Below are 18,106 nucleotides of genomic sequence, written 5' to 3'. Positions count from 1 at the left end.
CATAAAGTTGTGAAATTGCGCTTGTATAATGGAATGCAATTCCTTCTACTGACATAAACCTTCACAATACTTAGCTGGACAAAGTATCTTTAAAAAGAAAATGTCACTCTTTATGTTTCAGTTCCTGGTTCGACTGAAGGATGGAACAAATTGCAATGAGCGTTTTTGGATCCTACTTTGTGTAGTTGATTCATCATAAACTTGGTATTTGATACGGATATGAACTATTACACTTATTTGGTGTTTATTTCTAAATAATAAGTCCTAATACAATTTCATAAAGTTGTAATTCTTCTTTAGTTTGTATCACTTTACACAATGACAAATCCAAAAGGTGTGTTGTATCGGTGCAGTACCAGTTTTTCACGTTTTTCAAAATGTTCCAAAACCCAAAGAATAATCTTTAATTTCTGATATTTTAGTCGTCACAAATTACAATTTTATAATGTAGTCAATGTTTATAATTACTGGGCAGTTGGGCGTTTAAACTAATGACATCATAATAGTCAAAACCCTAATTTTGAGTTGAATTGATTCTGATTTTAACGTCCCGTTCAGCAGCGAGGCTATGTGAGACGTGGACCTACTGATTAACGTGGAATCCGAACCTCATGAACTCCCACCGGGAATCAAGCCCAGGTTTCCCACGCCAAAGGCAAGTATGCTAACCGTTAGCCACGAAGGAGCTCCACCATAATTTTAGTGGGCGATAAGAAATATCTCGCCAGTGCTTTTACAATAAATAAAATTTTATAAGTATTAAAGAATAGTGGTAACAGATTTTATAATAGCTCTTTTATTTATGAGATATGAGTATTTTGGAAAAAAAACTAAAGAATAGGTTGGCGGAACCACAAAAGACTCGTAAAATAAACTTTCTTATAAATACATACGCACCTTACTCACCTTTCATAATTGCTATGCTTACGTTCTCCATAAAAACAGAAATTTTCTTTTAGTGATACTTTACACAAGATCATGAAGTGGGTTCAAATTTAATTAAAGGCAAAATACAATACAATAATCCACAAATATTGCCTCAAGTGAGTTTAAAGATTTCTAAACACTAGTGCGAAACCGGGCTCTGCCGTTGCGATCGATTTACAGGTCTTGAGATGAAAGTAAGAAGGGACTTAGGCACACAGTAAGCAAAAAACAATTAATATGCCGGTAACTTTCCCCCAAATGGGTGTATCTTAAAACTAACCTCACCATTATTTTTCTAATTAAATTCTAGCCCGAAATTATGTATCATATTACCCTATTCTCATTTTGAAAACTTGACCTTAATTCAAAATGGCGGATTTCAAGATGGCTGCCATCAAGGTCATATCTACCATACGACTTCCCCCCAGGACTTATATGTATCCACATGGTTTTTCTTCACTTTTCTTCATTAACGCTCCGTTTACAAAGGGTAGTAAGGGACTTCTGTGGTAATCTCTAATAACCACATCACAACTCTTAAAAGTTATTTAAAAAAATAGAAAACTTGCACCATGGCAAAAATTTGTCATCACAAGTAATGATGCATACATGCCTTCTATCAGCAAAAAAAGTTTCATTGAAATTGGAGCCGGACATTTGAGTGATGTCCCTTGTGGGATGTGATTGAACGTGACGTCAGAACACATCGCCCCCCTTCCCGGAATTTACGGGAATTAGGTGACCTGAGTGAGCACATGTGGTGCCAGCTCTCTCCAGCGACCTATCAAGGATCATTGCGTGTATGCCAAGACGTGTCGCCGTTTTTATCCATGCCAAAAGTCGACATACTGACAATTAGGTAAGTAGTCATGATGGTCTGGCTGATGTATGCGTATATTTTAACTCGTACTTTTGTCTCGACTCGAATTTCGAGACGTCTCGACTCGAATTCGAGTCGAGTCGAGACAGAGACTGTCGAGTCGAGACACGAGTCGAGACAGAAACATATTTTCGAGTCGAGACACGAGTCGAGACAACATTTTCTCGAGACGAGTCGAGACAGGCTTAAGTCTCGACTCGACTCGACTCGAATGCATCCCTATCTACTAATCACAATTACAAAGAGTTTCAGCTCCATTGCTCCATAAGCAGACAGCACTGGTCAACAGAAGAGGCGTTCTCCTCCACAATCTTGCCAAACATTATACGGCAAAAGAGACAAAGGAGGTGATCAAAACACTGGGTGGGGAAGTTCTGACCCACCCACCTTCTTTCTCGGACGTCGCCCCATCGGACTATTACCTATTTTAGGCTATGGATAACCACCTGCGGAAATAAAAGTTACGAAAACACCACGATGTCGAAAAAGGCTGTATCACAAATTTTGGACTCTAGAAAAATGGACTTTTTTAGAAATATCATTTATAAGCTTGTGTCTCGGGAACATGTTATTGAAGCCAGTGGTGATTATTTCGAAGACAGAATGGGTGTTTAAGATTCTTGTGGGCTATGTTTGATGAGTGACGAAAACCACACGAACTTTCTTGGTTATCTGATATATTGTTAATTAGGTCAATGAGTTGTTTCGCTATGTGGCACAATCATTGTTAAAGCAAGAGCGTTTTTTAGTTGTTGATGGTCAGGCTACACACTGGAATGAAATCTCGTAAGCCACTTATGCTAAAGACTGCACTTGCTCTTCATATCGCTTAACATAAACTGATTGTTTTCTTCTGTATCTTATAGGAGTATTATATTGTGGGGAGTATTACTATTCTTGAGTTCAAAAGAAGTTGAAAGATGTAACAGCCCATCTTGTAAATAATTAGTGTATTACTTCTTTTATTGTGTATGTTATTCCGTTGCCGGTACTGGTCTCGAATATTTATTGACGGCAGATAATGAATTAGGTCTAGAAAGCTCTCGATACGCTTGCTAGACACAAGATGATGCAACACGTTGACTATGTGTTAGTCGCTAGGATAAATGTAGCTCAGCCAGTAGCTAACAGATTGTGTTGGAGCGCCTCAGATCCACAAAGGGTTTTCACACCATTAGTTAGGATAGATTATGAATATAAATAGATGTTAAACTAAGTAGTTGTGGTAGAAATAATTTTCTTTAGCGGCTTCTGTCTGTATGTATGTATGCAAACAAAGAAAATGGAGTGTCTTTTACAGAATCTGCAAAGAAGATATAGAAAACGCAAAAACAACTGGATTTACGGGGTATCTCAGAGCAAGGGCTTTCGTGTTTATGTGAATCATGAGAACTCTAGCTCTGTATTCCCTGTTTATCCTACAATCACCTGCATGATTTTTATTGCAGGTTTCTAAAGAAGAGAGAATATTTAATCTCTGAAGGATGCATGGGATTTTGAAGACAGTTGTGCACAGTTGTGTTGAAATGTGGTATTCGCACCTCTGACCTCAGTCACCATGCCTTCTGTGGAGGATATAGCTAAATGTTACCACAACACGAGATGAATAGAATAGAGGTTTTAAGATATTGGTCGAAGAGTTCCTACTGATATGGTTTGGCAAGGATAAATTCTTAGGTTCTCTTTTCTAGCACCGACTGCGGAGAAAACGTAATAAACGTCTGTGGATCTACTGCTTGAACAGACACTGGACTTCTGCACAACCAACACTTCATTTCACCTATTGTACAACAATGTATTATCTACTTCATATTAGTTGTGGCTGTTAATGATAGTATTAATAAATTAATTAATTAATGGGTGTAGTGTTACTGAAAGTGTACATGAATGGTTTTTAATTGTTGCCTTTGTATTCAACATTTGTTTCTCTACTGATTCTATTTATACCATTTAATTATGCACCTTACATAAAAATAAACATAAATTCTTGTAATCTAGCAGCCAATCCTGAAAACTGAATAAAACCTTGCATTGGCGTTCTAAGTTTTTTTCTCTATACAGGGTGTTACATAAATATATCGCAATGTTTTGGGAGAAGATTTCTCACATCAAAATAACAAAAAATCATATGGACCTGTGGTCGGAAGTTCATAGTTTCGTAGTTACAGAGTGCTGAAAACTTGAAAAAATAAAAGAACTTTAAAGGCCTATAGTTCCACTACTATAGGACCGATCGTAGTCCGATCAAGACTGAAGAACTAGAATGCGAACTATCCAAATATCCACCTTTAAGAACCTCCGGTACTTGCACAATTATTTTTATTAGAGAGACTGTTTAAGAGTACTTGATCACTCTCCACCTACCTCTATAAAAATTGATGTGCAAGTACTGTAGCATTCTTAAACATGGATATTTGGATAGTTTACATACTAGCTTCTCAATTATGTCTTGACCCGGCTACGATGTCTCATAGTAGTGAAGCTATGAGCTTTTAAAGTTCACTTATTTCACGTTTTCGACACTCTATAACTTCGAAACTAAAATATCTACTTTTGACCACAGGTCCATATGATTTTTTTTCTTATTTTGATATGAGGAATTTGTTCACAAAATTTTGTGATACATTTATGTAACAACCTGTAGTTTTATGTTCAATAGGACATGCCAATGCATAAACAATCGAATGACATTCTGTCACTATTAAGCATTTTTATATTACGTTATGACTGACGTCACAATGTTTCAATGCTTTATTTTTATACTACAAGACAAACAATCCTGATTATCTTGAAAACTACCCAACCGATTCTCGTGCTGTAAAATCTGAAAGAACACAAAATTCTATATTTATGTAGTTATCTCCTTACAAGGGACCATTCTGATTTTGTGAATTCAATTGCTGAGAATGATTGCTAGCACTGGATTCAGCACTAAATGAAACAGATAGAAAGAGGGTATTTAGTGACAGACCATATACAGCGTGGGAGATAAATGAGGGCAAAGTGCGAAAATAGAATATAGAAAATGTCTAGAAATTTCAAGTTAATTTTGAAACGAGTAGAGAGATTGAGGTCAAATGTTGGATATGAGGAATGCATGTAGAGCTCCACTGAATAGACGTAATGTGAATAGTGTTTTAAGTGCCAATTGTATGTAACTGGTTTTAAGAAGAATCATCAGTGTTACTACCGGCACGTTTTTGTTGGATGGGGTTATTGATATATCAGAACCCTAAATGTGACAGGTGTCTTTGTGCAAGGTGCCACGCGAGCATTCATCCAGTGGGACTACTCATTCTATTGCATGTTACAATCAGTCTTCTAGATGTTACAGGATTCGATTCTATCTCTTTCTACCCTTCGTTCGATTCCAGCCCCCGCCAAGTGAACTTTGTGGTGGACAAACACCATGTGCGTGGGTTTTCTCGGGGTTCTCCCGTTTCCTCCCACTTTCTTCATTCCACCATTTCATTCATTACTCATCATCACCGTCTCCTTTAGCCTAACCGGCATAACCGTGGGACGTAAAACTTAAAGATTTCATTTCATTTTTTTTCTTTCTACCCTTCGTGCATATAACGTGCTCATGGACCGTACTACAGGGTCACTAGCTCTTCATTCACGTCACCTTTACAACAATATTGATACATTGCCATAGCGTGCAACGCCTCCTGATACAGAGGTCTCAAACTGTACTGAACGCTATTGATTTCAATAGACGGTGTGCGTCAAAAGCAATATATCACATAACCCTTTTCCCGTATTTTCTTCTTGCGCTAAGTCCAACATGGCGGCTTTCCAGATGTCCCCCATGATTCATATTACGCATATTAATGGGAGCTCTACATGCATTCCTCATATTCAACATTTGACCTCAATTCCTCTACCCGTTTCAAAATTAACAGGCATTTCTAGACATTTTCCACGTTCTATCCTCCCACTTTGCCCTAATTTTTATCTCACCCTGTATATAGTCTGCCACTAAACACCCTCATTTTTTCTGTTTCTTTCGGTGCTGAATCTAGTGCTAGCAATCATTGAATTCACCAAATCGGAATGGTCCTTTATTAGATTTATTTTCACTGTAGCAATATAATATCATTGATGATGACACTCTGCTCTTACTCACTTCTATATACCAATATATATATATATATATATATATATATATATATATATATAATACAAGATTGGCTATCTCGTTAGCTACTCAACCGATTCTTATAGTGTAAAAAGCATTTGCAAGAAAATGCAAAAAAAAGGGTTTCCTTCATACAATTAATAATAATCTTTATCATAGTTGCATGACATCACTTTATAATATTCGTTAAATTTCTTTTGCTGTAATTAATGAATGGAGAATGTTATTTTTCCTACGTGCTTCTTATGTGTGTTAATTTTCATACACATATCAATAGCGCCTTGAGATTTTTTAAATGTGAGATTATGAAGATGTAATAATCGCTTAGTGAAGTAATTTATTACACAAAAATAAACATATGCAGAGCATATTTGTATAGATGTACTTCTTTTTTTACTCAGCAACGAATGATTTTTTTTTTTTTTTTTTTGTAAAGCAAAATATTGCTATTCCTTGTACGACACATCACTCACAAAGCTGAAGAACTCTTTCGTGCGTACAGGCCACACACAGTCAACAGGAACGGGCAAGAGAAAAATAAATGAAATCTTTGAGTTTTATGTCCCACGGTTATGCCGGTTAGGCTAAAGGAGACGGTGATGATGAGAGATGAATGAAATGGTGGAATGAAGAAAGTGGGAGAACCCCGAGAAAACCCACGCACACGGCGTTTGTCCACCACAAAGGAACGGGCAAGAGAGATCAACTTGCTAAAAGGATCCATTCCTTTTCGGTTATTCAACAACTTCCGAACCAAAGTACAGGCACCAGTATAAGTATGCTCTTCCATTATCTGGTGACCAGATCATTTGCAGTTAGTAAAACGCTTAGACAAATGAAACCCAACTTACACGAAATATTTCCTCACAAGGACAGCAGTTGGTAGCACTGAGTCAGTCCTTGTGCAAGTAAAATTGTGAATAGATAACAAACGAAACAGTTCTCCATTGTGAAATGAATCTCTATGGTTTGAAGCATGTTGTATAATGAACACCATATATTAATCTCAAGACTGCTGTGTATGCAGTGTATTATTTCATTATATACTGTGTGTTCAAAGAAATAAAGTACTTACCACGCACGAATCAGAAAATCCTTGAAAGTAGATGAAAATATTAAATCTGGAACAACTGCAGGAAATAAGTTTGTAAATCATTTCCTCCATTGACAGACCTTTTCCAGTTCTCCTCAATCCAACACTTCTCTTTCTGGAAAGTAGAAAATCTTGCTTGTTACACTGAGTATACATTGAAACTGAAATTGAAGCATTTGAAAAAATTGGACGTTGTTGGAATCGAACCCGGATTTCTCAAATGGCAGTTCATTGTGCTAACCACTAGCCTACAGCGTCACTTTACCTTACACATAAACTGTTAGCTAGTTAAATCGTTTCGTGTAAGACTATACACAAGATACTGGTGCTTGTATAAAGAGACGTTCCTTATGTTAGTGTCAGAATGACAGTCGAGATTTGCTTTTCTAACTCAGAAAAAAGTTATATAGACCTTCTTTAATGAGGAAAATATCACGAAACGTTCCTCAAGTTGAGGCTACATAATCGTTTCTAATGACTGTCTCGATTTAAGTTACAATTCTTCCTCAACTTCTAATTTCCAAGGAAGAAAAGATGGTAGACATTATTTTCGTATTCACATCAACACGTGTAGAAATAGAGTTCTATTTCTATCTTCCGTACCTACTAATTTATTCTCTTAGCTTTATATGAAGAATTTGTGACGTAGTAGCCGGTGGCAATAGCCGAATGGTCTCCGGCGTTCGGCTTTGGATCATGAGACACAATCCACCGGGGATTCAAATCCCTCTGAAGATTTAGGATTTAGGATTTAGATTTCTGGGCTTTCGGCATCTAAGGTCATTTAGCCCTTCACGATTTGAGGGATGACATCCCACGGCGAGCCCACATTCCGGGAAAAGGGAAGGAAGAAAGGATTGGGGAAGGACGGAAGCGTCCTGGGACCTATAAGTTAGGTACCACCCCGGCATTTACCTGGCGTGAATGAGGAAAACCCAGGAAAACCTCATTCAGGGTGGCTGGCCTGAAAAAGTATGTTACAATTTTTCGACCGAGTGACCACACCGAGAATCGAACCCGGGACATCCATCCGAAGAGCATGGACGGATTTTTAACTAATGAAAATTTGATGGAGATCCGTCGGGTGGTTCAAGAGTTATGAAATCACATATATATATAATCACTAAAAGGTTACATTTTGTATTCTAAGAAAATCCCACATAATAATATGGAGGTTTTCCATTTCCCCTTTAGACCCCTTGAAACTAAAAATAGTCAACTTTGGAAAATTTTCCTATGGGTTAGTCCAGGGAGGCTATAATCATGCCAAATTTCATCAATCTATATCTGAACATTTTGGGGTGTAAATGTTCCATATAAATAACATGGGAAATATTTCTCAATCGCCCATAAAACCCCAATAGAGATAGAAAATTTTGTTTTTGGTGATTTTCTTACGTAACACTAATAAAAATGTATAAGCATAACTATTTCAAGATTTTATCCCAATTCCAAGTACCTAAAACATAGATCATAGGTCCAAAAAACGGTCCATTTAAATAACATGAGGAATTTCTTTATTCTCCCCTTTGCACCCCTTAAAAATAAAAAATATTCACATTTGGTAATTTTTCTGTGGTTAGTCCCAAAAAGCTAGAATCATGTTAAATTTAACCATTGTAGCCCTGCAGGAAGTACACAATGATTTTGTAGTGTAAAAGGTGTCCCATATATACATAACACAGGAAACATTTTTCAGTTCCCCACAAAACCACTCTAAATTTGGACATTTTTATTTTTAGTGATTTACTTAGGTAACGCTATCCAAAACGCACAAGAATACCGAATTTCAACATTTTGTTCCAATTCCAAGTACCTAAGATATGAGATTATAGGTCCCAAAAAAGAGGCTCATTTAAATAATATGGGAAATTTCTTTACCCCCCTTTAGACCCCTTGAAAATTAAAAATATTCACATATGGTGATTTCCTATAGGTTAATCCCGAAAAGCTACAATCATGCCAAATTTCAACTTTCCACGTCAACCAGAAATACCCATTATTGTATGCCAGTGAATGAGTTCATGTAGTTTTATATATAGTTAGGATATTTAAGTCATGTTTCAGAAGTATCTAATTTTATGTTACTCTTCATTTCTCTGCAGATCACAAGTAGTCATGTTTAAGACTTATCCCATGCAGAAAATGGGCCCTTCAAAGAAAGCCAAAGTTAAAATCCAGAGGAAGAAAGGGAAAATTGGAAGTGCTGCAATGAAACTGATAAGCAAACAAAAGGACGGTGATAACGCTTATATTGCAAGGATGATTTGTGTTGCAATGTTTTTGCTTTGCGTAGGGTTGTATATTTCCATGCCGTTTATTGTCTACATTTACACTAATAAAGAATGAGATAGAATGATGTCTTTCGTATATATTCCTTCCTTAATATATTGCTAGAATTTTAATTTTAAGTTGCAGACTGCTTCGTACTGCAGCAATAAGATATGAAACACATAAAGACTGTGGGATATATACAGTAGATTTAAATTAATTTGAATGTCAACATTAATGCTTGAGTTACATTTACCAGGCAACCAAGAAAATTCGTGCGGTTTTTACAGCTGCAGCTATTTTTCGTGGGGTAGTAATCATTTCTGACGCCAGAGGTACCCGTATGCGACAATTTCTGAAGGCTAAGTCCTTGGCACGTCGGATAACGTAGATAACAGGTCGCATTTGACAGTTCGAGATCAAGTATTCGCAGTGAACCATGTCTGTGCCGAACGCAGTAATCAGGGCTTGTTTACTGTATGAGTTCAAGTTGGGCACAAAAGGTGCGGAAGCAGCAAGAAAAATATGTGCAGCGTTTGGAGAAGGTACAATTAGTGAACGGACAGCTCAAAAGTGGTTTCAGACCTTTTCGACCGGCGATGAGACACTTGAAGACAAACCTCGATCGGGCAGACCAAAATCTCTCGATTTGGACCAACTCAAGGCAGCAATTGAAGAGCATTCAACTCAAACGTGTCAAGAACTCGCTCAATGATTTGAAGTAAGCGATGAAGCCATTCCTGTACACTTGCATGAGCTTGGAAAATCGTGGAAACTGAGTAAGTGGATTCCTCACGTGCTGACTGCTGGGAACCGTCTTCAACTACTGAACATTTGCTCTTCCTAGCTGACTAGGAACAACAACTGTCCATTTTTGGACCGCATTTTGAGTGTGACAAAAAGTGGGTAATGTACGATAACAAAAAAAAAAAAAAAAAAAAAACGCTCGTACCATTGACTCTCGTCAAATGACTCCATGCCTTTAAGTACAAAACCATGCCTTTAAGTGCTCTTCATCAGCGGAAGGTGATGCTGTGTGTATCATGGACTACTGCTGGGATTGTGCATTATGAGTTCTTGGAAAGTGGTAAAACCATAACCAAAGAGCACAATTGCAAAGAGTAGCCGAACACCTTGCAAGAAAACAACCTGCACTAGTGAATAGGAAGGGTGTTCTTGTCCACCAAGACAACGCTAAACCTCATACAGCAAATATGACCTTGGAGGTGATTTCTTCTCTCGGCTGGAACTTCTGCCACATCCAGCGTATTCGCCAGACATTGCTCAATCAGGCTACCATCTTTTTTGTCTATGAACAACCATACGCGCAATCGACAATTGAAAACTTGAGAAGAGGTTGAAAACGTGGTGGCGCAGTTTTTTGAGTCCCAACACAAAGATTTCTTCAAAAATAGCATCTACAGGCTTGTAAAACGATGGGAGAAGGTTGTAGAAGCGGATGGTGGATATTTTGTGGAATAAACATAAGGTAAACGCATTTTTTCAACTTTTCTTTTTTGTACTGAAACCGCACAAACTTTCTTGGCTAGCTGGTAAATAATTAAAACTAACACCATTTGAAATACAACAAATTATGAAAATGCAGAATCTTCAAATGTGATCCCCATAGTTTCTTCAGAGTTAAATACACCGTAATGAAACTTTATGGTATTGCTTCAAGCAATGTTTTACCTTAGTGTCATATCAATCTCCCTTGTCCTCGTTTCACAAACGTTTTCCATGTGGGGACCACTTTTATTGGTCAGAATATTCTCAAATTTATCTTTTTGTGTGTATGTGTTTTGAGTATATACAGTATGTGGCAAAACAGATAGTACTGAACTTACATCGTTTTGATATTTATTTATTTGTTGTACAACTTAATGAAACATAATAAATATAGTCAAATGGATGTTAACTAAATCTTACTCAACAAATATTGTAAATTCAAGAGGAATCGAACCTATGGATCATGTGTTCAAAATGTTGACCATTACGTTGTACACATTCGTAAAGCTGTCCTGTAGATCAGTGAACATGTTAGTGAACACGGGTTCCTGGAATGACAAAACAAATGGACGAACCTTCTCTCTTAACTCTGGTATAGTGGTAGGGGGTATCTGCTCGGATAAACTTTCTTCAGCATACCTTAGTATGTTGGCATCTGGAGCCATGGAGTCAGGGAAATGGGAAGGATATGGAAAATCCGTTCCACAGGAAATCAAGCGATGTCTTGCTGCACCCATTGCTATTGTAACGATAGACTTTTGGTGCGGCAAAAACTGTGCTAATTATGCAAGAATGGGTAAAAAATCAACTGTCGATAGATGTAGCGATCAAGGTACACATGGCGTTCATCATGAACCATACGTTGCTGATGAAATCTTCATCTTCATATACCATAGCTCCAGAGCAAAACAGTAGACGTGCACGCTTATCTCATGCAGTAAAATGCTGCCCCACACCGTATGATCTGAAGTAGTGATAGACAATAAAAATCTTCTCCTGTGTTGTGAGTAACATTACCTTCGCGCCAACTGCACACTACGCCAGTCCACACACAACTAAACACACATGTGGCGCTCACAGCTCATACCACATTGCACCTGCGCGCCATGCATGTACGAGTTTCAATACTGTTTGTTTTGCCACATACTGTACTAGTATATCAGTATACTTGTATGCTTAAATTAGTAGCAAATTTAAAATAGTAAAATTTAAATTTCCTTAATGATATTGGTAGAGGAAAATTTATTTAAGATTCTTTAAATAAATAAACGTTATTGTGAATAATTTATAATAATACAAATTATAAGCTATTAGAATGTGCATAATTTTTGTTTTATTACATTATACAATGTTCTATTGGTATACTCCATAGTTGTTTGACATTCTCCACTAGGATCAGTGATACCCAATTAACTTCAAATTTTAATTTGTCTCTCTTTGGATTAATGTTCAACGAAAGAGGACTTCAAGAGCATTCATCGAGGATTTCTTGTGGTCCGCGAACCACAGTTAGAAAAACATTGTTATATGGCATCTACATGCCAGGATCTGTGGCATCTTACAGTATTTTTCTCTCTTTGGATTAATGTTCAATGAAAGAGGACTTCAAGAGCATGTCTCGAGGACCTCTTGTGGTTCGCGAACCACAGCTAGAGAAACATTGTTATATGACATCCAAGTGCTAGCATCTATGACATCTTAGAGTAGATCTTCTCTCTCATATCTTAACCTTTATAGGACTTCTTCATTCTCTGGAATAGGACACCATCTGATGTAATAAACGACGTGACAAACATCTTGGTATTTGAAGGCGGCGCTACATGTTCCCTTTAAATACTGCTAACAAATGAGAGGCCAGCGATGTTGCCACGTTTATTTTGTACACATCCACGTCTATCCCCTGCCAGCTGATCGCGCTGTAGTTTGTCTGCTTAGCCATAGCCACACCCTTTAGCACTTGGCAACGCCGCGCCAGAGCTTGTGTTTTATTCGTTTAGCTGAAATGCCAAGATGTTTGTCACAGGCTTTAAACCCTGAAGATGAGAAGACGTCAAAAGAAGTGTAACTTTTCTCCTGATTTGGTCGTCTCTGTCTATTTAACATCTCTTACTGCATTACTAGTATCTTATTTCATATATAACTCACCTTTAAATTATGTTTTTACAAGTCATCAAATATTCTTAAATAACCATGTTGGTACAAAAATAAAAATATAATCTAAATGGAACTTGAAGTTTCTATTGCGTAATTTTGATTTATGATATAGGCAGTTGCGAAAGATTTGTTTTTGCAAGTGTTATTCTCGTATTACAAGATTTGTAAATGGGCCCGCGGTGGCTCAGTAGTAGTTTTATTTTACTTATACAAAAGATAAATTTGTACATAAACTATCACAACAGACAGTTTATAGGTGACTCATAATTACGTGTCAGATTCATTGTTAAAGAAATTGCTGTGCTATTTTTATGAAATAAACATTTGAAATAAGCAATTATAGAAATAATTTCCTAATACCAGTAATTACAGGCATGCGTCATGATTATTCATGAATGCTTCCATCAGTGGAAACCACAAAGATGTCTTCAGAAATAAATTCATTTCCATTGTTTCTTGTCATCCCTGAGTATTTCCAAAACACAATAAATTTGAGTGAAGTTACTGGTGAGATGTGGATTCAAGTTTTACTCAAACTTCATTGATTCTAATACGCACCATCATTTTAGATACTATATCTGGACAACAAAAATGAGCATAAGATCCACGTTAAATACGCTAATATTTACTGATAGCGTAACATCCGTACCTCCATTAGCTAATTACAATCTGACTATACAGGGTGTCTCAAAAGTCCCCAGACATAAGGTAACTGTTATTATCAGAGTTACAGCAAAATGTAACAGGGGAAACTCTCCAAATATGTCGTTTTCAATCTAATGTTAAACGAAAATGCAACGTTGCCAATTACCTGGACCCACAACATAAGTGATTGAAGTCACTGTCTTTTACGCTAACATGTCGATATCCAGCCTCCATGTCAAACAGTAACTTCATTTACTTAACGTTGTGAGTCCAGGTAAATGGCAACGTTGGATTTTCATTTAACATTGGGAGCATGAAGATTGCACAGCCGAAATGGCTCGTCTGATTTTAAAAAAAAATCCTTCACTTTAGGTTGAAAACATTAGATTTGGAGATGTTTTTTCCTCTTATATTTTGTTGTACTCTGATAATAACAGAGTTATTCTATGTCAGGGGACTTTTGTGACACCCTGTATAAGTACAACTCTATTGGGTATGGAAGCACGGTTTTTCAGTGATAGATTGCCTATCTTTGGTGCGTGGGATCCCTTTTTCGATCCCCGCCAAGTAAGTTTGTGGTGGACAACATCGTGTCCGTGGTTTTTCCCGGTACTCCCGTTTCCTTCCTCATTCTCATGCCACAAATTATTCCCTAATCATTTACTTGCCTTAACCATCTGTCTCAATTAGCCTAAAAAGCATAAACGTGGGACGTTAAACTGAAAGTTTCGTTTCTCTATTAGGTAATAAAAAACCTGAAAAGAAAAGTGATGAGAATTAGTTTAATTTATGAATCAAGTAATTCTATTGTATGATACAAAACCAAAAGATTTGTCAGAAATAATTAAAATGATCTTGAAAAAGGAGGTTTGCCAAGATGTTGATATAATTTCTAATATCACGTAAAGGAAGTATGAAGTATAAAATGTGCCACCGTGGCAACTTCAAGTGTTGGCTGCCTAGGTTAATCGATTGAAGACGATACCTTTAGTGCTATTGTTTTATGTATATTGTAAGGTTCCAAGCCTCGCGTGTAAGCAACTACGATAAACATATGCTTCAAATCACGAACATGTGTTATTGTGTTCAAAACATAATCACCATCAGCGAACGATGGAAAGAGGAAGCCACGAAGTTGGTTCGGAAGGAAACCGAAGACGGCCGACCTTCTCCTCACGGACCTCCCCTTCAGAGGACATCCATAACAGAGAACCTAAAGTGAACAGAGGCATCAGTTCCAGTGCTGATCGCTAACCTTCCTAAACTATTTTCCGAGATCGCCTTGGGTTACGGAGATTTCCTTAAATCCCAACTCCTAAAGTCGCCATGGGCAAAGGAGTAGTCCTTAACTACACTATCTCCTGAAACTACGAAGAATAAGGGAGATATCCTTTGGATCATCGTCTGACGCCGCTTTGAGCAAGGACATTTTAGCTTTTCAATCTAAAGCCACTTTTCGTGTGCTAAAGTTTTTTTCTCCACGTTGGAAAATATCTTATAAACTTAGTATTATTTACAAGAAATTTGTAAATTTTATAAGACACTATTTTTATAATAAAACGGTGAAGGGATTCCCAGACTTTTTATTAGACTCTATCAAACATAATATTGCAATACGTTAAAAATTCGTTTTCAGACTTCCAAATTATGCAATGCATGAGTCTTGAGGTTTGATAGTGGTTTATTTTACTACCCTTATATCACATTTGGAGAACTCGCGAACACTGTCCGGGATGCTTGTTTCCAGCTGTCTGATAATCACAATGTGGTACCTATCGAACTTTGATATATTGCCAGACTTGTTCATTTTACGGAGAAATATCACACTGACTGATCGAGTGAGATACCTATCACCATCTGGTGAGCGGTTCGGCTATGTCCCGTGCTTCTTACGTCTGCACAACGACTTCGTTCAAAAAGCAGCAGGTAGTCATAATATCTTAGCAGGTAAAACGGTGATGTTAAAAAAAATTTTAAAAAAATGTTATTGCATGGGACAGTTGACAAATAAGAGACATTGAACTTTCATGAAATCACTATAGATGTCAGGCTTTCTGGAGTGATTTATAGTATTTCTAGTTTGTGCTCCCATCCAGTGAAATTAACGTTAAACAATGCAACCTATTACTCGGTGTCAATGTTGCCAGGTCTCCTGATTTTCCAGGAGATTTCCTGGTTTTTCAAGTTATCTCCTGGTCTACTGACTTTTTTTGAAAAAAAAATGTTAAGATTGTCCTTGTTTTCGGCATCACCCAAAAGCTCTTTTTTTCTTCTACTAGCTGCAATTTGAAATACTTTTTTGTTTTCAATATCTATACAATTTTCTTGGTTTTGTTCTCCCGAACACGTAGTAAGCTCATTGTCACCTAGACTTAGGAACTTTTTTGACCTGTAAAATTATCAGGAATTTTTCGATTCTTAGAGTACCCATCAGCGAATGGGGCTTTTCCGTTTTTGCATGATATCCACACTTTACACTGGTTGCACAACCTTTCGTAGTTCCATTTTCATTGTGATGATGCATAGATGAAACCATACGCACTAGCTACGTGGATGCTCCGGGGCTCTGGCATCCACAAGGTTTTTAGTTTGGACCAGGGTTTGAACCCGTTTTTCTTGCGTTTAAGTTAGCCGTGTTACCGACTGAGCAAGGGCAGCTTCATCTTATCCTTAAAGTACCAGTTTATTTTACTTTATCACAGCATAGTCCTTTATGACAGTGTTCATAAATGACATTAACTGAAAATAAATCGATAAAATATCGAGACTTCCCTAAAAACATATAATACGCCCCGCCATTGATATGCACCCACAAATATTGGAAAGTCGGCGCCGTTGGAAGAACCTAGTAGTCAACCAATGCTTATGTCATTGGTAATTTGAATGGTGTTACGTGTGTGTTAGTGCAGTGTTATTTTAATTACTAAACAATGAGTGAACAAGGAGGAACTAGGAAAAGAAACGAAATACGAACAGCGTCATAAAGAAGAATGGGAGTCTGCAGGAAATTTTCGAGGGTGGTTAGCGAAGAACAAGGACAAGTAAGGCGTGTGATGATCACATATCTATTGCTTGGGCTGGTAAAACTGATGGGTTCATTGTTTGTCTTGTGAAAAATAATGTTCCTAATTACCATCTGTAAATAGTAAGTTGTCTCTCCTGGATTTTTCCTGAATTTTGGATAGAAAGTTTCCTGTTTTTTTTTAAAAATTGGTTGGCAACACTGCTGAGTGTATTGCAGAAAGGTAATCTATCGTTTCAACACGTACTTTTTTTTTTTTTTTTTTTTTTTTTAGTGCACATTCCGTTGAAGTGAATTACAAATTTTAAGATGAAGCGAAAAATGTACTTTAGGGGTTTGTAAAGGTAGAATGGAGAATGAGGATCTAACCGTATGTAGAACATTTCTTTCTAAATTATTATTTTATATTTTTTTCTCTTGTTTAATTATCCCATTTTGACTCTTAAGTTGTTTCAACATAGGGTCATATTGTTAATGTCTAATAGTTACCTAATAGTAGTAGATTATTGTTTGTTTGAAGAATATTAATTTGGCATAACCTATTCTAAATTAAGATCCTTAATGCATTTCGAAATTTGTAATGTAATCACTACGAGCAACGTCAAAACTGTGATATTGCGTGCATTAAGAAAAGCCAATGTTCTATTTCAATATTATATTATTTATGGCTAGTGATGAGCAAATGCAAGACCAAGAGCAAGACCGGGGTGTTATTGGTCTTGGTCTTGGTCTTCATTGCAAAAGTCTTGTAAGTCTTGCTTTTAAGAAATATTATGCTTTTCATAGGTAAATTTTACTCTGGATATAAGGGATAATAAATTCTACAATGCGCCAGTAGTAACGGAAATACAATGTATGTTTCTAAATGTAACATAGTTTATCTTCGTGTAAGTATAATAATAGTGTATAACATAAGTGATGACCTTTATTTTTTTGTTGGGTGCCCACGCTTCGCTACTTATAACATAAATCACGACGTTTTGTAATCTTTTTATATTTTTTTAACAGATCCAACACTTCACTGGTTCCCAAACTGGGGAGGCTACCGTTAGGACGAATGAAAGAAAATCAAAACTGTGCAGATTATTGAAATACCATGAACTGCAAAATTATTTTTACACTCTAAAGGCGTCAGATTTTTCTTTTCAACCACGATTAGCTAATTTTTGTATTAAAGAAACTTATAATTAAATATTGAGATTTTGTTTTACTGATTCTAATGGGGTAGAGACATGGACATTACTCAAAAGCGATGGACAAATTGCAGACTTTCGAAACCTGGGCATGGAGGAAAAACAGGAGAGAATTAGCTGTGTTGAACGGAAAATTTATGAGAAGGTGTTAGAAATATTAGCAGTAGGAGAAAAAAGAAGAATTTTAGATATTGATAAGAGGAGAAAAAGGAACTGGTTGGGATATTGGCTGTGGAGAACGTACTAGAGGGTATGGTGAAAGGTAAGGGAG

At 36.9% G+C, this 18,106-nt stretch overlaps 1 protein-coding gene across 1 annotated transcript in view; it reads left to right on the top strand.

The window, feature by feature from the left end:
* LOC145673944 (uncharacterized) overlaps window positions 1–9,477 on the top strand; it is a 41,800-nt gene extending 32,323 nt beyond the window's left edge. The window contains exon 2 of the mRNA XM_081743759.1: window positions 9,147–9,477. Within this exon, the coding sequence (XP_081599885.1) occupies window positions 9,147–9,167 (21 nt within the window). The 3' untranslated portion in view covers window positions 9,168–9,477. The remainder of the gene's footprint in view (window positions 1–9,146) is intronic.
* Window positions 9,478–18,106: the final 8,629 nt, after the last annotated feature.

The sequence above is a fragment of the Thermobia domestica genome, chromosome 17 (assembly GCF_964235325.1).
Source record: "Thermobia domestica chromosome 17, izTheDome1.hap1.1, whole genome shotgun sequence".
NCBI classification, from domain to species: Eukaryota; Metazoa; Arthropoda; class Insecta; order Zygentoma; family Lepismatidae; genus Thermobia; species Thermobia domestica.
This window is presented reverse-complemented; position numbering and strand designations above follow the sequence as displayed.